Genomic DNA, 23,472 nt, shown 5'->3' with positions numbered 1-23,472 from the left:
CTCTAGAGCACTGGTTCCCAACCGAGGGTCCGTGGACCCCCAGGGGTCCGCGAGAACTAAATTAAGGTCCGCGAAACAAAGTTATAAAGTTCCCGGAATATAACCAGACCGAATCAAAAGATACCCAAAAGCTGATTCACAATCCTTTTGGTACTGCTGTTGAAGAGGTTGCAGAAGAAATCCAGGAAGAGCTCATTGAATTCCAAAATGATAGGCACTGTAAAGATGCGTTTGAATCAGTTTCTCTTGAAGAGTTCTGGTGTAAAAAAGCAATTTCATATCCTACAGTTCGGGGATTCGCCTTGCGATATCTTATGCACTTCTCCACAACGTATTTATGCAAACAAGGATTTCTGCTTTGCTTATAATTAAGAACAAGACCAGAAATCGATTGGAAGCAAGTGATGATATTCATGTAGCTTTGAGCAACAGTATTAGCCCCAGAATTGCCCAGCTTGTAAAAAGGATGCAAGCTCAAAAATCACATTGATTTTCAATTAAAAGTTCTCTATTATAAAAAATATATTCAAATATTTAATGTTTAACTAACAGTTTTGATTAAAGTTTATTTTTAAATTCTCTGAATTTTTATTTTGAACCTTGGGGTCCCTGCACCGAACAAAAAAGTCCTAGTGGTCCCTGGTTCAAAAAAAGGTTGGGAACCACTGCTCTAGAAAATGGAACAAAGGAGCATATAGCAGCGAAATGAGGCAGTTGTGGAAAGTTATACAGAAAAATAAAGATTAGCACCAAAGCAGGAGATGTCATTACCCTTTTAATGGTAACCTCCCAGTACTAAGCAGCACATCCAGCTTCACCGGCGTCTGCTTCCAAGGCTGGATATATAGTGGGGAGAAAGGGATCTGCCTCTCCCAAATACACTTCTATACTCCCAGTCACATTCTGAAAATGCCCAATACAGAGCAAGGGGTATTGCTCTTCACATACCTCTCCATCTGGATAGATATCACAGATGTGGAACAATTGCAGAAGTGTGTGAACAACAGCAGAGTAGCTTAGAACCAATGAGTGGAAAGAGGCAGGTGGATTGACTTCAAAAGGGAAATGTAACTTGGTTTTGGCAGCCCTCCAGTCAAAATAGGCAACATCAGCATACAATATAACTGAACGCTTTCCCAGCAAAATGTCAAAGCTAGACAGATGGCCCTTCTCTTATTCGTTCTGCCTTATTTCCATCATTTATTTCAAAAATAATAAATTTATTAATTCTCTTTCCAGATTAGTGTTCCCTTAACAATATTACTGGAGAGCAATGAACTTTAGAAATAAATTATAAACACCAGAAGCCTTCCAATTGGAGGCACTGCGTCCCAGAATAATGGCACCCTTGACTTCCCTTGCACCTAGAACTTCAAAGACGTTTCATCTTCATTTCTTCAAGAGTTCACAGTGAACTATCCCTGCTGTTGAGCCGCTTCTGAATTCCAGCATGCCTTAAAGTGCACAGATTAACAATACAGATCAACAGGGCATCTGAAACCCGTCTCCATGCTCAGTTTGGGAATTTGTACACAGGCATTAATAGCTCCGCATCCTCACTGAATGACTCCAGATGTTGGCAGTATGCCATCCCTGCCATCAAACAAAGCTTCACTGGTTCTGCGCAGCTCCTCTTCACAACTCTTCTCTGCAAAAGGGAAAAATAAAAGGATGTTTAGAAGAAAGATTCAGCAGAGGCACTCCCTCTGATTCACAGACCACCCATAACAAGAGTATATGATGGATGGAAGGAAGACACCAAACTGTCATTAATAAAGAGAGCACAAAGTAGCTGGTAGATCTGGTGGCCTTTACTTTAATTTGAAACAACTGATTACTATTTTAAACTAACTTCATCGTTTCCCACTTCCATCTCCTAATCTGTTAGCATGCTCTACGATATCACTTAATAAAAATGAAAAATTGCACTCTGTGTTCATTTTAAACCCTGGGCATTGGTATGGCTGAAAAGGAGTGGCTTGCCTCAGAATACCTACTGAGTTTCAGGTATGAATAAGTCTCTGGGTTTTGTATCTAAACAAAAATGCTATCCTCTGCATTCACTTGAACAATGAGTCATGGAAACACATGGCAATGCAATGCTTTGTAGAAAGTAGTTTTGGAGAACTGCTTTGTCAGCATCTTAAAATGTGTTTGCAATTGAGGAAGAAAAGAGAGGTTCTTTAATACATCTTAATTTTTGTGAGACCAATCCAGCCTGTTACCCACAAATATGTGATTGCTCTAATTAAATATGGGGACAGGAGGCAGGCATGTTTGCTGCAGAAGCATTCCAAGGTTATCACTGTGATTTAGCCATTTTCTTCGGTTCCCTTCCAGCCTTACCCACCTGCATCCTCCAGGCTGGAAAAGTTACAGAATCCTTCCAGATCAGCAGCCAGCAAGACTTGGAGAACATGGGCCTGTGGAATAGGAGGAAAAGGGGGGCCTGAGCAATGAGTTAGGTGGAATAATGGTGCTCCATCTGTATAAGCAGCCACTTATATCTTAAATAGATTATCTGTATTCTAAAATGACATTCTGAGAACGAGCCTTGGATTACTTACCGTGAAGGCTCCTTCTGCTCTGAGAGACAAAGGGCATCTTCAGCTCAGGTTATTTCCTTCTTTTATTCAGGGAGGCAGGAACAAAAAAACAACCAGCCTTCCTGTCTCCTGGAGGAAATGACCCCTCCCCTCTCTTAGACTCCAGTAATTTTCAAGCTATAACAGGAAGAACTAGACAGGAAGACATTACAGCACAAACCGGCAAGCATATTCCAAACTGAACCATATGGAAGCTCCAAGGGAAACTGAATCTACTAAAAAACTATGTCCCGAGACACGGCCAACTGCTGCACTCACGGGACTTGTCCCGCAGCCCAGACCTACCTGGGAGTCCGCCGCAGAAGCCGGGCCACCCGGGGAGCTGCTCCCGAATGAGCAGGGCCCAGACAAGCCCGAAGACGCCAGGGGCCTGGCTGCGCCGCCGAATATACGGCCGCCTTCACCGCCACTGCTCAGCTGGCTGTTGGCCCTGCCTCCGAGCCCCGAGCCCGGGCACACCGCGGCAGGCGAAGACCTGCCGGCGAGTGCTGGGAAACCAGCCAGGAGGACAGCTGGGGCCGCAGAAGAATCACGGACGCCCGATCAGCTGGGGAGGGACATGGTGCGGGGGCGAGAAGATGGGAGCCTGAGGAAAAGTTTGCCAGCTGGGAGTGGGGTGGAAAAAGGAAGGCGGAAGCGGGAGGTGCAGCCAGACGAGAGGACTGAAGACAAGGTCTTTTATCAACTAAAAGGGGGCGGGGAAAAAGAGGAAGTGGGAGGATAAAAGGCCAAGAGGAGTGGAGGCCAGGGAGGAAAGAAGACTGTCCGTTTCCAGGCATCACGGGCAACTGGCCGGTCTCGGGGTTTGAGCAGGGGCAACCTGACTCAAACTCCAGCTCTGAGGCCAAGCAAAACCCCGGTAGCGGCCAGTTCCAAGATGGCGGAGGGGCAAAGTACCCTTCAGGCAACACAGGCTCCTCACAAACTAGTTTCCTAAAAACCTAGCTAGCAGAGCACTGAAAAAGCTGCTCTCCCTCTCAAAGGCAGGAAACAAATTTGCAGTCTAAGAGAGGGGAGGGGTCATTTCCTCCAGGAGACAGGAAGGCTGGTTGTTTTTTGTTCCTGCTTCCCTGAATAAGAGAAGGAAATAACCCGAGCTGAAGATGCCCTTTTCTCTCAAAGCAAGAATTTCAACCTTTTAAGTATTTTCACATATGTTTATTTTCTAAAATGAGAGAAGCTGGGGTGTTAAAAGTAATGGAAAGAAACGTGTTGAGACTGTGGGTATAAGCCTGCCTGGTTAAACCTGCATAACTATCCATTTAAACCTGCATAACTATCCAGCCACAATGTGTGCACCTCTCTCCCATGCCAGAGCTCTTACACACCTGTACATTAATGAAGATCAGGGAGATTCTCCTGCACCGGAATTCCTGAAGTAGCTCTGACAGCCCCATCACCACCGTATAGTCAACGTTATTGACATGGGTACAATCCAGGATGACTGTGCGCAGTGGAGACACTGAAGGCAGACAACGGTATAATCAGGAAAGGCAAATACAGGCAGCGCAGCTATTTCTAATGATATAATTCTGGCTGACTAAGACTTATTATAAACCCTCAGCCAGCCCCTATGAGCTGCATTGCCTTCTCTCAGCTTGGAGTTCTTCCCACAACCCAACATGAAATTCCAGAGGGCTGTCTGGAAGTCACTGTGGTAGGAAGAACCAAGACAGCATATCTAAGGATAAGCTTTTTCCTTAGTAGAGGGCTGAGACTATATGAAGACTCCCTAGTGCCACTGTCAATTCAATGCCATTAACAGCCTCCTCATTCCATCTGCAATACTGTCAATGGGACAATGCCAAAAGGGCAGGTTAGTGGCTCCACAAAGCCCTGAAAGGCTGAAAACTCCACACTGCAAGATGGGCTCCTCAGCGACCTTGATGTTCTGTCAGGAGCTGCCTCTTCGAGTTCCCTTCATAAGACCTGCAAAGTGCCATCTCAGACACAGGATGCTTGGCTGTACAACACTCTTTTCTTGCTTGAAACCCATGTAGTAGTATTCAGTGAAACAATGGGTTCAATCCAGCCAGCTCTTCCACCCAGTCTAATTCCCACCCATACTACAGTGCTCATCCCATGAGACTTCTGTACATGCAGGTCTCATAATTCTCAGTGTAGTCTTTATGGATGGTCAAAGAGGATACCTCCTTCCTTTTTCATCAGCAGAAAAGCTGGTTGGATCCAACTCTTTTTAAAAGGAACTGGGGACCAAGAACATAAGCTGTTCTTGAACAGGGTTTTATCTCCCCAGGCCTCAAGGGACAGTTTCTGTGCAAATACCGTTCTCCCATACTAAGGATGCTTGGTCATTTTGCTCAGGTGATTTTATTGAGAGATTTTTACCTCTGGATACAGTTAATCACAGCTAGCACCTGTATCCAAGGGTACCTAATTATACAGTTTACCTGATAGAGCTTGTTTGTGCACAGTGTTACGGAGAAACTCAATGGCTGGAAAATGCAGGCCACTGGCAGGCTGTAAAAGTATCGTCTCCTGCTCAGAAACCTGCAGAAGAAGTTGGAAGAAGGTTTTGGTGTGAACATAAGATGGCATTTGTTACTGTCCAGTGATTTCCATCCTTGTACTCTTTAAAATCAAAGAAATAAGACATGGTTTTTATACCCCGTTTTTCTCCACTTTTAAGGAGCCTCAAAGTGGCTTACAATCACCTTCCTTTCCTCTCTCCACAACAGACACCTTGTGAGGTAGGTGGGACTGAGAGAGTTCTGAAAGAACTGTGACTAGCCCAAGGTCACCCAGTTGGCTTCATGTGTAGAAGTGGGGAAACAAACCCGGTTCACCCGAATACGAGTTCACCGCTGTTAACCACTACGCCACACTGGAGCAGTATGCTGCTCTTAACTATTACACCATGAGTAAATGTGTTGTATCTGTTCTCTATATGAAAAATCTCAGCCATGTTGAAAGTTGGCTTGGTGATAGAAACAGACATACATGAAATGGAAATTTCACCCTTAATGCTTTGCATTGCTTGGGACAACTTTTACCGGTTTCAACCTAAGGGTAAAGACACACATACCTTTAAAGAGGAATAGGTACACACTTTTCAGCTGCAGGGTGAACTCTGCTTTCCCCTGGCTTTCAGCCCCAGAGCTATCTCTTCCTGATCCCCTCTTGCTTCAAGGTGAGGTGCCTTCTTTATTTATTTTACAAGTGCCCAACTCTTTTATCCCTTCTAATGTTTGTTTTATGCTTTATTCTATTTTGAAAAGCTCCCCCATTGTCAATTTAAACCTTGAACTTGCCCCAACATGGATGGAGCTAACTAACATGACTAACACAATGGCCAGCCAATCAGTGCTTTGCAGAGCCTGGATCTGAGAGGGAGGGAGAATACCGCTCCGCGATTTGTTTTATATAAAGGTCAATTAGTGCTGTGAAAATCCAATTTCTGTTCTAAAATGAAAGAACACATATCCCTACACTCCTCAAAAGAAAAAAAATTCTATAGATGCGTTTACACAGCAGTGAGCATGCTTCCACCGCAAGGTCACCACTGAAACTCATTGTGACCCCAGGCCAATAGGGAAAGTAATGGGAAGAAGGCCAGGAGAAGCAGGAAAAGATGCATCATGAAGCTAGGAGGAAACGACATAGTGCTCTTCTATGACGGCTCTTTTTAGTCACATACCCACCCAGAGCTAAATCAAGACAGACAAACCTTTATCTGTGGCCTGGCAATGGGGTAGAGCAGAAGAATAGCTGAGACCAGTACGCCTGCCATAATACCATACTGCATCTCCCAGAAGCAGAGCAAGAAAGTCACGCATAGTGGCACCAGGTCCAGCCCTGAGGGAAATGAACACACAACTCCCAGTCACTCCCTTCCTCCAGCAAAGTGGCTAATACAGACAGAAACAGGATAATGAAAGAGATTAAACTTATTTGCCCACTATGAAGGTTTTGCTAAAGAGTTTGCAACTCACAAAGGGAGCACTGAGGTGACTAATAGTGAAGGACGTAAGAGGCAACAGGAAGGAAAGGACAAAACAAGACAATGTTCACACCGTGTATATTCCAGTCCTAATATTCTCTCAGTATTCCCTGCTCTTGCAATGGGACATTTGACCATATTAAAGCCCACCCTATACTATAAAGCAACAGCCACAGGATAAGTAGGAATATGCAAACGCTCCTAAGGAGAAGTTTCCCCTTACAGCCATGTCATTATTGTTGTATGACATGTGGCTAATTCCAGCACAGCTCCAGTGAAAACAGCAGTGGAAAGGGTGATTAAACAAGTGAGAGCCAATAGCTATGAGGGAGGAATCCAAGAGTAGCTATAGGAAACAAAAGTGCAGATAGACACATGCAGAAATGCTCACACACTCACGCAGCAGGAAGGATCACTGAAGCTCCTGAAGACAGCAAAACTCCACTTTCTACATTCAGTCAATAATTGTGCCTCAAAGTATGTTTCCACAAAATCTGAAGCTGAGTTTCCTATCAATATTTGAAGTGTGGTCAAAAAGAAATACTGACAGACACATGGATTGTTGACATCAAGGCAAACAAATTCTGTATTGTCGAAGGCTTTCACGGTCAGAGTTCATTGGTTCTTGTAGGTTATCCGGGCTGTGTAACCGTGGTCTTGGAATTTTCTTTCCTGACGTTTCGCCAGCAACTGTGGCAGGCATCTTCAGAGTAGTAACACTGAAGGACAGTGTCTCTCAGTGTCAAGGGTGTAGGAAGAGTAATATATAAGAAAGGGGTTGGGTTTGAGCTGAGTATTGTCCTGCAAAAGTATTGTCCTGTAAGTATCAAGATAATGTGCTAATGAGGGTATGGTATGTTAATATGGAACCATTGTATCCTGAAGTGATCTGTTAATGTGTGTAATCCAAAGCTAATCTGTATGGCTATTGTTGAATGTTGTCTTTGTCTGGAGGTTTTTCAGGGCAGGAAGCCAAGCCTTATTCATTCTTAAACTCTCCTCTTTTCTGTTAAAGTTGTGCTGATGTTTATGAATTTCAATGGCTTCTCTGTGCAATCTGACAAAATAGTTGGTAGAATTGTCCAGTCTTTCAGTGTCTTGGAATAAGACCCTGTGTCCTGTTTGTGTCAGTCCATGTTCAGCCACTGCTGATTTCTCAGGTTGGCCTACGATCAGCAAAAGACAAAAGAGACCCCCTCACCTCTGCAGGAGTATATCGTATACCTTGCAGCTGTGGAGAAGTTTACATCGGGACCACAAAACGCAGCATACAAACAAGGATAAAAGAACATGAAAGATACTGCAGACTTGGCCAACCTGAGAAATCAGCAGTGGCTGAACATGGACTGACACAAACAGGACACAGGGTCTTATTCCAAGACACTGAAAGACTGGACAATTCTACCAACTATTTTGTCAGATTGCACAGAGAAGCCATTGAAATTCATAAACATCAGCACAACTTTAACAGAAAAGAGGAGAGTTTAAGAATGAATAAGGCTTGGCTTCCTGCCCTGAAAAACCTCCAGACAAAGACAACATTCAACAATAGCCATACAGATTAGCTTTGGATTACACACATTAACAGATCACTTCAGGATACAATGGTTCCATATTAACATACCATACCCTCATTAGCACATTATCTTGATACTTACAGGACAATACTTTTGCAGGACAATACTCAGCTCAAACCCAACCCCTTTCTGACTATATATTACTCTTCCTACACCCTTGACACTGAGAGACACTGTCCTTCAGTGTTACTACTCTGAAGATGCCTGCCACAGTTGCTGGCGAAACGTCAGGAAAGAAAATTCCAAGCCCACGGTTACACAGCCCGGATAACCTACAAGAACCAAATTCTGTATTGTTCGTTTTATCAACACTGAGTGGGAAAAGGGCCTTGGGCTACCACCATCAAATGGGTGGAGAAGCTGGATGGAAGCCTACATTATATTCCAGTATCATATGGATGAACAACAGGGAAACCTTCCATAGGTGGTTTTCTACTAGTAAAAAGCTGACTGCGTTTCCTAAAGGAAATGTGACTATGCCTTGTTTTAGAAAATGCACAGCATTTACTATCAGAAAGCCTCCTATGGTAAATTTTCCATTTGTCCACCAGATGCCAGTATTCTTTAAATGAAGCAAATAAAGAAATAAATACTATGTATAACCAACATATAACTATGTATGACCTGGATGGCCCAGACTAGCCTGATCTCGTCAGATCTCAGAAGCTAAGCAGGGTTAGGCCTGGTTAGTATTTGGATGGGAGACCCCCAAGGAATACCAGGGTTGCTGTGCAGAGGAAGTCACTGGCAAAAACCACCTCTGTTAGTCTCTTGCCATGAAAACCCCAAAAGGGGTCGCCATAAGTCGGCGGCGACTTGAAGGCACTTTACACACACACACACACAACCAAGGAGGGAAAGGTTGGCAGCTAAGCAAACTCAAAGGGCCTTGTAGACGTGGCTGTGATGACTGTCAGCAGATTCCAAGGCAAGCTGTGATGTTGTAGGATCTACAAAGGGATGCAGGTTTTATAAGACAAGAAACCAGATCAGTGCCTGGTGGGGTCAGGCCATTATTTTTGTCTGAGGAAGTAAAGAATCCTTTGAAGACGAATGCCTGGATTTGAGGTGCATTTCTTCAGTAAATTTCTCTAAGGGCAATGCTAGGCCACAGAAGGCAGGGCAGGTGACTGAGGGTGCTATCCCAGGATCTTCAGCAGTAACGCTGACCTTGGTCATTGTGAAAGTTCACTGGGTTTCCACACCAATCAGTATAGACTGTGAGGATGGGAAAGTTTCTCATGGACAGAGTGTCTTGAAGACATCAGGTAATGCAAGTGCCTCCATGTGAAAATATGGAATGAGGCAAATCAGATTTCATATGGAAAAGGATCCTCAGTTCCAAGCAGCTGACATTCACAGATAACAACTCCAGAAAAACTGCATGGATCAGTGGAGGTGCTGCCAGAACTGTTTTAAAGATAAAAGTCATGAGTTCCAAATAGTATGCCAAAAAAACGTTCTGACTATTGCAGAGTCTAAATATCAACTCTAAACTTTAGTTTTCTTACAATGACCTACAATTTCTGCATGAATAGTGAACATTTTGTGCCACAGGTACAGCATGTTGTTCTTTCCACCTCTTCACATCCCAGGGCAACAAGAGGTCTCCCCACTTCTAGAAATTATTAGAACATCGAACAAGTAGGGGAAAGGCAGGGAGGGAGGAGTAACTTTTACATTCCAGGCTTCTCCCCATCCTGAGCAACCAGCCTTCCTGCTGTCTCCATTTCAGCCAAAAAAACAGACCGTTTGTCAGGCCATGTTTCAAAGAACCCAAATAAATATCATAAGGAAGCAATGCAAGAACCCCCAACTTTTGCATTCTGAAAGGAATAGGACATCCATGCTCATACTTTTAACCTGCCATAATGTGCGGAAGATCCTGGCATCAAACATCGGAGCCACTGCGCAGATGATGACAGCTGCCAGAGCAGCTTTGGGGATGTAGTAGAAGAGAGAAGTAAGGTAAGCTAGAGACAGCAGTACCAGGGCCCCTGTGGAGAGAAGAAGTGACTCAGTCATGCAAGCATCACACCAAGACAGGAATATGTGGCGCTGCAGAACAAAACACATTTGGGTTGGATGGACGAGACACATCACTGTATGAGGCAAGCAGGAGGCCCTGGCTGCAATCCCATGAACACTTTCTTGGGAGGAAGTTTCATTGGATAAAATGGGACTTCCTTCTGAGTAGACCTACACAGGATTGCTCCCTACATTACAAACACTCCATTACTACCAACCTGGAATTTAAGAATAAAGTTAACCCAGCCTCACTAGTGGGCTGCCTCTTCATAGCAAGAAGGTTAATCCTGACAACAGGAAATATAATAATCACCAAAGATCAATAACTGATACAATATATGGCTTGGAACACCTCTTTTGCTTCTCCCTTTTGTTTTGGGATTTTTCTGTGGCTACTGATCTTTGTTTAATTTTAATATAGCAACTTCAAAGTGTTTGTTAATGAATACTTAACAAATTCCTATTAAGAAATTTCAAGTCACCTTCTCCTCTGATGCACCCATTTTTAACTAATACTGGTATGAATCACTTCCTTAGGAATGAAGGCATCTTATATTCTAATAGCGAAGTCGACAAATCTGATACTTAAATCTGGTGACAGGAGCAGTGAATGGGCAAGGTAGATCTTTCTACAAACCTGAACAATGCTCTAGCTTTGCAGAAAAATCTGAAATCTTTACAAAAAAAAAAAAAAACATTTTGGGGGGTGAAAAAACCCAAATTATAAAAGAAGTACCTGTAGCTTTAACAAACAGATTCCCTCAGTGGCTGTTGCTAGGCAACCACAACCGCAGCATCCCATGCTGGGTTTCAGCAAGTAAAAGTCAGGGGAAGTGGCAGGGTCCCTTCCAGGGCTGTTTCGGCCTTTCAGGGAGGACTCATTGGGGCCAGGCCTGGCTAGGCTTGCCAGCTCCAGGTTGGGAAACTCCTGCAGAACTTAGGATGGTGTCTGAGGAGGGGAGGGGCTGCAGCGAGATATAATGCCATTGAGTCCACCCTCCAAAGCAGCCATTTTCTTCAGGGAGACAGATCTCTGTCATCTGGAGATCAGTTGTAATTCTGGGAGATCTCCAGGTCCCACCTGGAGGTTGGCAACCCTAGGCTTGGCAAGTACTGGGCACCAACCACTAGGTTACTTGATACCTCCCGATCTGCATGACACAACTAGGCCTAGCTGCTTGCTACTGTTCAACAGTAGCCACCCATACGAAAGCCAGAGTGGTGCAACGGTTAGAGCTTCGGAGTAGGGTCTGGGAGATCCAGGTTCAAATTCCCATCTTCCTGTGGAAGTTCAGGGGGGTGATTTTAGATTAATCACAGACTTTCAGCCTAACTTACCTCACAGAGTTGCTGTGAGGATTAAAAAGGAGAGGAAAATAATGTAAGCTGCTTTGGTCCCCCACTGAGGATAAAGGTGGGTTATAAATGAAGTAAATAAATAATAAATACAGATGAAGATTAGAGGCACATAAAAGGTAGGTTAGTGAATGGCTGAGAAGGAGAGAATGAGGCAGGGAAGAGGGAGAGGATGTGGAGTTGCCAGGAAGAGGGAAAGAGGAAACAGTGTGGGGAGGGGAAACAGAGGGAAGCGAGGTGCCCCCTCACAAGTTCTTGAGGGTTTCCTACCATGTAAGTGGGCCTGGCCCTGTGGGCAGAACCACACAACTGGGACATACTTTTTCCTAGGTAGTGGCTGCCAGCAGGAAGAGGGAAAGCTGAATACAGAGGGGCAGATAAATGTAGGTTAGATGTTGGATTGGAAGGAGAGAAGGAAGCAGAAAAAGGGGAGAGGCTATGGGGGCTTTCGGGAAAAGGAACGAGGAAATAGCGGGAGGATGAGGAAATGAGATGCCTCTCCCAAGTCCTTGTGGGTTCCCACCTGCCTTGTTCTGAAACCCACTAGAGGCTTTCTAACACATCCTTACACAGTATCCTGTTAACACCAGTAGCCCAAAAATAACTGGGCATCAGGTTAGCATGAGCTGACCTCAGGCTTCAGAAGAACTGCCTGCTGGACAGTCAAAAATTTCACACAATATGAACATACACAAAATTCTTCAATGGCATTCATAGTAGCAGGTTTTCTACTTGCTATAACTATCTATTTCTGGACAGGTTACTCTATGATCTCTTCCCAAATGTGGTCCAGGTTTCATCTCCAAAGGGGTAAGAAGAACAGTTAATGATATGGTAGTTCTGACAGGTAATAGCCATTAACCATGCCTACCTGTGATTAGTCCTCCTGCAGGGCTGCACACCCCAGTCTGCGCATTCACTGCTGTACTGTAACACAAGCAAACCCCGTCATTAGGAGAAGCAATCGTAACAATTAAGACATAGGGGAAGCTGGAAAAGTGGACAGGTTAAAAAGAACAAGGTCTTTGCAGTATTTACCTGGATTCAAAGACATACTGGTTTTTGACTGTCCAGCAGGCAGTTCTTCTGAAGCCTGAGGTCAGCCCAGCGCTTTCCTGCTACCCTCCAAGCCTCAACCACCACCTACCCCTTGTACTCCATGTTAATTAATCTAGGGGTCTTATTTCTATTAAAATGTATGCCTTACTTAAACCAGCTATACTGGGCTTTCAAAATGCCCTACAATATACATCAGTAATAAAAACAAGCACAACTAAACAGTAGAACCTAAAACATCAATTAGCTGGCCCCACCTCTATTCGTGATCACTGAAATAGGTTCAAATCAGCAGGTGTACACAACTGGGCAGTTAAAGTGTTTTAACTGGGAAGTGATTTTGAGAATGCACTGACCTGCAGCGAATCACAGGGCTAGACTCTACTACTTTGCTGGTCAAATGACTGTAAATAAACTGAACTGAACTGACTCTACTACCCTCAAGCCAGCTCACACCTTTAGTACAGTTGATGCACCTGTCACATGAAGGTGGTCTCACCCACTGTAGCTTTTACTCACCGGCCAAAGCTACCTGTGACGGGATAGGATGAGACAAATGATCCAAAGAGGTTGGTGAAACCTGGAGATGGAAGAAGAGAGGTTAAGAAATTAAAGACGGAGAGTCCCACGTCCCGGGCTCACCACAATGACTTTAAGGACAATGCCAAGATGGGGAGTGAGGGTGTTGTTTTCCTCATGCGTCCCATTTGTCCTTAAGGCCTTTTTCTCCTACATGTTTATCTGATCAACAGTCCTTGCCAGACATTTCAGAAATGTTTTTCCTGTGTGGACATGCCTCTTAATCTCAGACATACCTCCACTCTGTCTGGGCATCCCTCAAAATATAAGGCCCAGCTGGATCCAGTCAATGGCATCCAACCCATCCATACAAAATTCTTACCCATGGCTAACAGCTACTGATCAGGGTCAATTTGGTAGTTATTTTGAGAAGCTACAAGGAAAGAGAGAAATTAAGAGGCAGGTTAGACCCGCTTTGTTATGGGTTCCCCTGTCTAAGAGCCCCACAATACATTGCAGCAAGCAAAAGGGAGCACAACAACTAACAAGGAATGAGGAGCTGTAACCAATCCTGGATCCATTTTCCATCTCCTACCCCCCCACACACCTTTCTCACTGGATAATGCTATGCTTTCTCCTTCCAAGGTAGGGTGCAGAAACAGGTATTAACCTAGGAGAACCTTCCTTACTTCAATTCATGATTCTGACAGAAATTGTGCCCATTTCACGGTCATACCTGACACTGTGGGAGAGGCTTCTGTGTGGTGCAATATTTATTTACTTAATTTGTTCCCACCTTTGTTCCCAATGGTGATACAAACCGGCTTATGTTGGTCTCCTACCCTGCATTTTATCCTCACAACAACCCTGTGAAGTAGGTTAGGGTGGAAGGGCGTGAATGGCCCAAGGTCACCAAGCAAGCTTCCATGGTGAGTGGGAATTCAAATCTGGGTCTCCCAGATCCTAGTCCAACATTGTAACCATTATCCAATACTGTGTCACCAAGGTGCAGGGCTGATGGACAACAAATGAGATTGCAGTAGTGGGGCAGACTGCATGCATCTTTCCCTGTGATTTCCACATAGCTGGATGCGGGGTGGGGGGAGATTGCCACCCAGCTAACATGGTAAATGTCAGGAATCTAAGGGTCACAGTTTAAATGCAATCTTTTCTTACTCTTTCCTCAAGTAACTGCCTGGAAACCTAGAGAGCAATAAGCCCTCCTTCTGCAAGTCTCAGAAACACAGCTTTCCCCATCATTTGGGGCCCATACAGACCCTACCAAATGCCTTGGCGATCGCCACCGTCTCCAGTAGCCCCATGAGTGGTACCACAGCTAAGCCAGCTCCCATTGCCTGTAAAGGGGACATAAAAGGATGCACTTAATTAACCGAAAACAGCACTGTTCTATGAACCTGGTGCAACACTCTAACCACCACACTGGCTTGCAAAGCGATCATGATTTTCCTGAGGCACCCTAGTTATCTTTACGCAGGAACTGAAATTATCTCCCTCCAAACCAAACTTTTCCCACTACAACATAGATCAGTACCTCTCCCACAAATCAGACCTGATACCTCCCAAGATTGTAAGAGTCACCATACTGTAACCTAGAAGAGCAAGGATGAAATGCACAGCCCGACCCATGGAAGCAGAAGAAGGTGGGCCTTATGGACTGCCCAGGAATAAAAGGGCTAACTCCCAAAGTCCAAGCTAAGGTTCTACCTGCATTGAACGCTGAAAATGGACAAATTGCTAAGCAATTCCAAGTGGATACCAACATCCCCTTAACTCAACGAAGAACTTGCCAAAATCAGCACTATGATGTTAGTAGGAAAGTCAGGGAGGTAGATCCAAACATCCTCCAAGTAGCCTTCTTCCAGCCTAAGGAGGCCTCTTTCAATTTAGGTGGCTCTCCCTCCAATAGAAGAGCCACTTAAGAGGGAGGCAGTCTCCTTAGGCTGGAGGAAGGTTTTAAACTTTGCTCAGTGGAGTCAGGGAACAGGGGTATGATCCACTCCAGGATTTACTGATTTAGTTATGCTTGTTTTGTTGTTTTTAAAGAGTTTAAATAAAAAGCTTGTGATTTTTCCCCCTTGTCCAGGGGGACATATACACCTACACAAATAAAAAACCAAATACCCACCTGCACCATCTCTCCAAAGTGGACGGTCTTGTTGGCTGTCACCTTGGAGAATGGTGGTGGCTGGAAAGGAGGGAGTCCTTGGGGTATTGTCCCTGTGAGGGTGAACGGCTGGGAGCCTGTCACTTGGAAGGAGTAGGCCACCAGACTAGCAAACAGGACCACCAGAGCATTACGAGCTGTAAGAAAGAGAAGAGATTCTTATAACAAAACTGCATTTCCAAATGTCAGTGATGACATTAAGGGCAGAAGCCGCACTCCGATAAAATGACAAACAAAAGTTTGTCTGCCACTGGCACAAACACAGCTTTTGCTGTGCTTGTGTGTTCTCCCTCACTCTTCCCACCCTTCCCCTAATTCATGTAGGGGGACTGAAGGTTTCCTGCTTTAGGAAGCCTCCAGTTCTGCTCCAATTTGCCAGAACATCTGAACACTCGGGCCCAGGAAAACTGAAGTTTGCTCTCCAGGTCCTAGGATTTTAATCTTCAACTTAGTCCAGTTTAGGATCCTAATTCCAAGGTCCTTGTGTTCAGCAGTCATGGAGAATCAGAGCATGATTTAAGGCTTCCGAAACCAGGAAGTTTTCAGTTGTGCTTCACGCACAATAGGAGGGAGGAGGCAAGTGTACACGCTATGTTGGTGTACACTGCAGACAAGCCTCTGTTCGTCATTATATCTGAACGTAGCCAATGATGGTTGAGGTGGCAAGCATAAAGATTAACTGTGTTGCCAAGGCATACATCTTTTTTGACTTGAGTGCCAGTAGACAAATTGCAACATGTACCTGTGAAGATATTGGTGTGCCAGAAAACGTACGGCAGAAAGGAGGGGGAGAAGAAACAAGGGTTGTACTTTAGTCTGACACTGGGAGCAAATGGAGCCCCGGGGGCATCGCCAGTGCCTCAGGGGCTTGCCTCAGACACAGCTGGTAGCCAGGAAGAAATGACAGGTGTCAGCCAACACCTCAGAAGAGCACCTTGGGTGCTGGGGTGGGGGGGAGACCCACCCTGTATACAGAACAAAATGGTCTGGTGGTCCACCATTCAGCACACATGCCAAAGGTTACCTATCCCCTGCACTCTTGGTGAGCTCTTTAATATCATGTCTCATCAGTGTGAAAAAGGTTTTATAGATTGCCACCAAGTCTGTACATGGGAGCTGGTGGGATGAAGGACTACTGCTTTCACCTCACTGCGTATCTTCCGCTTGTTATCTGCTTGATTCTGTATCACAAGAAAAGAAAAACAGGGAAACCCCACCCTGCTCCAGAGGAAGTTCAGTTCCTCTCAATATCCTGCTGCAAGGGAGAAGATTCACAACTGTCAATATGGGTAAATTTTGAGCAGTGAATACTCTAGACATCTAAAAAGCCCAGAGTGGATGATCTCCGAGGTTCATGTTTTGAGAAGATAGACAAGACTTGTGCTACCTGGAGTCAGGATTCATACCTTTTGGAGGTCAGGGGGCCAAGCATGTTAAAGCAAGGAAAAGGAAATCGAGCTTCCTAGATTCTACACCCAAATGCAGAAAGGGAATACATAGCAAGTTATTATAGCGGAGAACAAAGTCAGGATTCCTGGAATCTAATTCTAATACAGGAAAGCAGTAGTTGAAAGAAGGGAGTGTTCAGGCTACAGGGTGCACACATAGCCAAGAAAAGAGTGGGCAGTTAGTGACTTAGCGGACAGATAAGGATCCAGGATTCTTTGGTTTTAGCCTGGCTGACTTAGATTAGATTGATGCTTTCAGGGAAGCATCACAGCCCATCATAAACCCATGGAAATATCACACTTTCTAGATTAAAAATATGAAAAATCAGAAGCCTGCAGCCAAAAAAATTGGCTGATTAATTCTAGTCAGTATGTGAAATCCAACCCCTATTGTGGCTTCACTCTTGCTGTCACTTAAGGGTTGCCAGCTGATGACATTGTGGGAATAGGAGGCAGAATCCCTCTGCTAGGCTCTAGATTCCGAAATTTGGTCTTTGCTCTTTCCCCTGACTGCTCATTTCCTGCCTGCCAATAGTGCCCAACCCTTCCTGTCTCTGCATCCTATTTATAGTTTTGCCACAGTCCTGTTTTCAGCCTGGCTTTTCTTCAGTTTCATATCTCCATCTTCTTTTCCCATAAGGCAATGGGCTACCTGGTCCTTTAGTTATCCTGTAACTTCAGCCTTCCTTAACATTCCTTCCTTCCCATATCCCCATGTGATCTTGCCTCAACTCCTTGTTCCCCTTCCAATCACTGCCTCCATTGTCAACCCACCCTCCTTTAGACTGCTGTTTCTTATAGTCTTTCCTCTGCATCATCTTTCTCTACTGTTTAGCCTCTCCCCTTCTTCTCAGTCCTCAGCCATCCCATGAAGTTTAAAGCCCAGCAAAGCTCATAACACTGACTTCCTTCACAGAAGCTGGACTGCAGATTGTTTTATTCCTTGAGCAACTGAACATTCAGAGCCATCATTCCAACACAGCCAATCAACACCAGTGACTTTGCCACCACGAGAGCAATACAATGCAGCACTCTGCAAGGAAAGGGGTGAGCTAAAAACTAGCATGCAAGACAGAACAGACAAACCTGTTGCTGTTACCCAGACAATAAGCCGGCTGATCCTGACAGACAACCTGTCCATCCAGTACACCCTGGGGATGTGGTTTTTCATTTGGTGCAGTCCTGCAAGCATGATCAGGCAGATCAGCCCAAGAATGGCATCCCCTGCTCTGCACACAAGTTATAATCATATTAGTAACTGGCTTGAAAGGAACCCCGATCAATCACAATCCCCTTCTGAGAATGGCTCCTTCCTGTAGAGCCACTGGACCTAGTCATAGACACCCAACAGGCCAAAACCCAAACTAGTTTCTTGCTAGTTAAATAAGTTATGCATATCAGAAGATTTGGTTATATCGAGGTCCACGTTTTTTTATCGAGGTCCACTCCTTTACAAAAGTATGTGTATTTTAGCATCCTTGCTCAGAATACGCCAGAAGTATATTTGGGTGGTTCTGCTTTCATGGGAACTGCATGCCAGATTCTGCATGCTCCAGATATATGTAATACAATGCCTGCATCTATATTCCAATCCAGTACAAAGCACAGCAAGGCTACATATTAGGAATCCTTCTGATTTCTGTAGCTGTACAAGTAATCAGCACAGCCTTATTTTAAAAGGAGACTCTAGCCTTTACGGAGGAGGCTATAGCTTAAAAGCACATTGTTCTCACGCTCTCACTAACAGCCCAGTTTTCCACTCTATCATAGGTGCCTACATATAGGCTTCCTGAAGAAACACACTTGGTGAGACCAAGTTTCATGAAATTCAAGAACCAAGCAAGGATGCTGGGAAACAAACTGCTTAGGCCTGGCAGAGTCCAAGAAGTTTTATTCTTCCCAGCCATGTACTAGATACTACTTTTATGCATTATTTGAGACAACCTGACAATAAGGAATTAAAAAGGAAGGGAGAAGACAGGCATGGAGAGATCCATTTACCTTGTCTCTCCAATTCTGGAGAAGGTGTAATACAACTGCAGGAAAAACTGCCGTGGGATATTCTGCAAGCCAAGGAGTGCCTATGCAAACAAAACCCACAAACCAGGTTGGTGTAATTACATCACACAGAAGGAGGTTATGTAGATGAAGAAGAGTAACAGTCTAAGGAACTATGCTGCATGGAACCCTGAGACCATCTGAAACAAAGCAGGGTTGGTAATCTCAGAGCAATGCTAGAGGTTTGTCTCTTTCCCCAGCCAGAAACAGGGGACTGTCAGCCCCTTAAGGCTAACCAAGAGGCCTGTACCTTAAGGGAGGCCTGTAGCTTAAGGGAAAATATGCATTGACAGTACTTGCTAGCAGAGACTTGTCAGCAAACTTATAGACAACAAATGAGGTACCGTATGCTTTTCCCATTATCTTCCTCACATCTCAGTCTTAAGTATGCTAATTTACATGGAACATGAAATTGCATCAAAATATGCTTTGGACAGCAGCTCTGTTTGCACTAACCTTAGAAATACATTTCAATGTCCACATACGTGCCAATATTTCACATACCATTTATAAAATGTCACATTTTTAAAGAACAATAAATATTAAAGTTTTAATTAATAAATATTAAAGATCCACAAATAACCACTTAATTCCCATTGTAAAATTTTGTTCATAGTTTTAGATTGGACAAAGATGTACCATTATAAAGTATGAATAGATAGCTTTGACTATTTTTTGACAAAAAAAACCCCACATACGTATTCAGTTATCTAATTTACGTTGCGAACTTTTAAACTCTGTAATCCCCCTGCCAAAATAAAATTGCTTTTTATGCCTAGCTTCTCCTCCTGAACAACCTCTGCTAGAGTACTTGCTCATCAAGGACTGTTTTCTAGCCTGCCTGAGCCTCTCTGAAACCTGTGTCAAAAGAAATAGTGGCTACCCACAGCTCAAAACTGCTTCTTGGAACCAGCAACCCTTATGCATCCTCTTGTAAATAGCTGGCTGAGGTCAACCACACAGGAAACATTTCTGTCACATCAGATCCAACAGTGTTTAAAGACACAGACAGGAATCAGCCAGATTGGTTCAGCCACTCACACTTCCAAGTATTACAAGTCAATAGCAGCATTTACAGTTAGGTGGGATACAGGGAAACATCTGGGACTACAGATAAGAAATGCAAATATCAACATTTACAGATAGCCCAATAATTTCAGCATGTTTGCTCCTCAGATCTCTTCTATAATTGGTTAAGTTAAAAAAGCCAGTTAACCCCGCCACCCAATAACTCAGATATTTGAGTGCTTTTCATTTTGAACCATATCACAAAAGTGCCTCAACTCACCACATCAATCAATGGGTCTATCAGCAAGAAAAGCAACAGAGATTGCTAGCTAGATCACAGACAGACTTCATTCCATTTTCAGATAGAGCTCAATACAATAATTGCATAGACCTGACATAAAATGGGGAGCAGACAGGCCTTCCACCCTTGTATAGGAGGACAAGTGGAGGTCTTTATATTGAATCTATGTCATATTGTATCTATCAAGATAGATCACAATAGGTAGCCATGTCAGTCTCTCATCAGCAGTAGAAAAGAGCAAGAGTCCAGTAGCACCTTAAAGACTAACAAAAATTCTGGCAGGGTATCAGTTTTCATGAGCTACAGCTCACTTCTTCAGATATCTGAATTTTGTTAGTCTTTAAGGTGCCACTGGACTCTTGCTCTTTTCTAAAATTATTTCTACGTCATATGAAGGTTAATGCTTAGGCTTGTTTGCTTTGAATGTGTAAAATTTAAGATGTTTCCTCCTCACAAATGCCAGAGCCCCTTTATAAAGAACAGCACACCAGAATGAAGGGCAATTTTCCCTAGTTTTATGCAAGGCCGTTTATACATCTTTTAAAAAATTTGAATCAACCAACTTCCAGTATCATTCGTTAACCTCACCCCACAAACTCCCACTAAGCCATTCACTCAATGAGACACATTTTGGGAAGACATATTTAGCAGCTGAACATCTGGGAAAGTTTAACAAAAGTGTGTCAGATCAACAGCCCATATAACCAGGACTGTTAGAACAAGAACCAGCTGAGCAAGGAAGAGTCTACCTTGACCTGGTTGAAGCTAATGGTGACTGCAGCAGCTGAAGTGAACCCTCTGATGACAGGATATGAGATGAAATCTAGGAGGAAACCTGAAATGAAGAGAACCTCATTTAGCTTTGTGAGGACAGGCCCCAATATAACCAATCGCATGTCATCCTGTTCTCAGTATTTTGCTTGGCTTCCTGATGTTCCTGGGCAGCAACGGACAACTGAGATGCTGGGAAGAGAAGACCCATTTTCTACTACATCAAAAGTTCACACATGAAGTAGGGTTCCAGGCAGAAATCCATGTTTACCATCTGGTAAAGCTAGCCTTGAAACCATCAAATTAAAGCAAAGAATCATGAGAGAGCTTGATTATACAGCTAAGGAGCTCAGAGGAGTTCTCCTCTCCTCCATTTTATCCTCCCCAAAATCCCAAGACGTAGGTTAGGCTGAGAGAGAGAATAACAGGCCCAAGATCAGCCAGTGAGCTTCATGGCAGAGTGGGGATTTGAACCCAGGTTTCCCCAGACCTAGCCCAACACTCTAACTATTCAAATAAGCACATTAGTCTTCCTTGTAGTACACTCACTGATCAAGGCACACATGCACAGGCATAGCAAAAGCGTAGGCCAGAGTTTCCCAAACTTTTTGAGTCATGGAGCACATTTCAGGAGAGAAATTCATGACGGAGCACTAATTTTCACCTAGCACCTATATACTAAACTGAATGACAGTAGTATTTTTCTTTCCAATTCCTTCACGGAGCACTAAGAGATGTTTCGCGGAGCACCAAGTGCTCCTTGGAGAACAGTTTGGGAACCTCTGTAGGCAGACAGTAACAGATAATTATGCAATGAGTAAATGAACTGTGGGATTCATTGCCAGTGGACATAGTGATGGCCACAAGCATAGATTTCTTTAAGAGTTCATCAGACAGATTCATGGTGGATAGGCCCATCAATGGCTACTAGCCATGGCAACTACAGGGACCCTCCACATTCAAAGGCAGCAAACCTCTAAGTACCAGTTCTAGGAGGCAACATTATGGGAAAGCCTTGGTCTATTTGCTGACCCACCATCACAACTAGTTGACCATCATGTGAAACAGGATACTGGACAAGATGGACCATGGGTCTGACCCAGCAGGGCTATTCTTATGTTCTTAATTGCTGGAATGATAAATGGCACTAATTCATGGAGGACCAAGGAAGCATCCTCACATCTCAGTGTCCTTTTTATGAGAACTTTGAAATAGACAGCAGGAACTGATTTTCTTCTGCCCCGTCCTCTTTCCAGTGATGTTTTCTAAAGCATCTTGCTCTGGCTAGGTTGACTGTGGGTTTGACAAATGACTGATTGATCCAAAACACCACTGACCACATCTTACCAAGATGTAGGAGCCCCATGACTAACTGGATGCAGCCTGAGAGGAACGTAAGCAGGATGGCATAAGCAGGGTCATGGAATGCATAGGAAGAAACTAGTAGTGACATGATAGCTGTAGGACCCAATGTCACATCCTTCGCTGTCCCCAAGAGACAATAGATGAAGCAGCCCATGAAGGAGGAATAGAAGCCATACTGTAAGAAAAGGGGGAGGGGGGAAAACATTGGGTATTAAGTATAGTGATGTAGGAACAAAGGCCAGAAATGGCCAAAATAAATCCATTTTCAAAGACGGAATTTCATGGAATTAGTAAACTTTTTAATAAAACAGACATCTAGTGATACTTCAAAGGCTAACAGAATTATGTCACTTTATTCTTGCTGCAACATACTATCATGGCTGGAATTTTTCAATAGTATGTCTGGGAACGTATCATACTATAACAGAGGGCAGTAGAACCAGAATCAAAAAACAGCAAAGAAGTCTGGAGAAACTGGTAGTTCTTGCTATCAGAATACAATACACATACACCCCACACAACATATCACAGGTTTATCTTTATTTTACAGTTAAACTTACATTTCATACAAAGAGAGGAAATTTACTGCACCAATTCATTTAGTGATGCAAATAAATAGCTGTTTTTATGGTCCACTTCGATCCTGATGGTTGCTTTACAGATATTATTTTCAGCTACTGAATGGTGTTTTTTTAATAAACATGGTTACAGAAGCTCCTTACAGAAACTCCTGGCTCAACCGCCTCACCTGCATCGGGAGGCCAGCCACCTCAGCGTAGGCAAGAGCTTGCGGCACAACGGTCAGCCCCACAGTGAGTCCCGCAATGATATCGAGCTGCAGCCACTGCAGAGAATACCTGGGAAGCCATCTTAGCACCGGCAATCTCTTCTGGGCCATTTGGTACCATCGATCCCGGCACCCCTGGTTTCTCCCTGCCATGGCAGGACTTATAGTTGTTCAGACTAATTCATTGTGGGTCCAGCCATAACAACACCTTGGAGGCATCTCGAGGTCAGGAGTGCAGTGAAAGAGAAGGTGTCATCTGAAATGGTCACTGCCCAAAAAAACACAAAAAACATCCCATTCTGGCACCGAGAAGGGTATAGGTACACCTGAGAAGAGGAATTGGAGCAGCCATGGTTATTCTGACAATTCTCTGTTTCAAATGTTGACAGCATATCAACACTTAGAGTCTAGAGAGCGTACTGTATTTTATTTTAGTAAAAAACTGG

General features: G+C 44.0%; 1 protein-coding gene across 1 annotated transcript; it reads right to left on the bottom strand.

Moving 5' to 3' along the window:
* Positions 1-1,522: 1,522 nt before the first annotated feature.
* Positions 1,523-23,216, bottom strand: SLC26A11 (solute carrier family 26 member 11). Its single transcript, XM_056853639.1, is given in 16 exon segments — positions 1,523-1,648; positions 2,351-2,423; positions 3,935-4,068; positions 5,018-5,117; positions 6,295-6,422; positions 10,001-10,141; positions 12,400-12,455; positions 13,104-13,164; positions 13,486-13,536; positions 14,386-14,458; positions 15,250-15,425; positions 17,823-17,965; positions 18,738-18,817; positions 20,853-20,938; positions 22,222-22,414; positions 22,988-23,216. Coding segments are annotated over 16 exon segments (1,779 nt in total). The 5' UTR covers positions 23,180-23,216; the 3' UTR covers positions 1,523-1,556.
* Positions 23,217-23,472: the final 256 nt, after the last annotated feature.

This window comes from Euleptes europaea, chromosome 1 (genome assembly GCF_029931775.1).
Source record: "Euleptes europaea isolate rEulEur1 chromosome 1, rEulEur1.hap1, whole genome shotgun sequence".
Taxonomy (NCBI): Eukaryota; Metazoa; Chordata; class Lepidosauria; order Squamata; family Sphaerodactylidae; genus Euleptes; species Euleptes europaea.
Note: the sequence above shows the minus strand (reverse complement) of the source record. Positions and strands in the feature narration are given on the sequence as shown.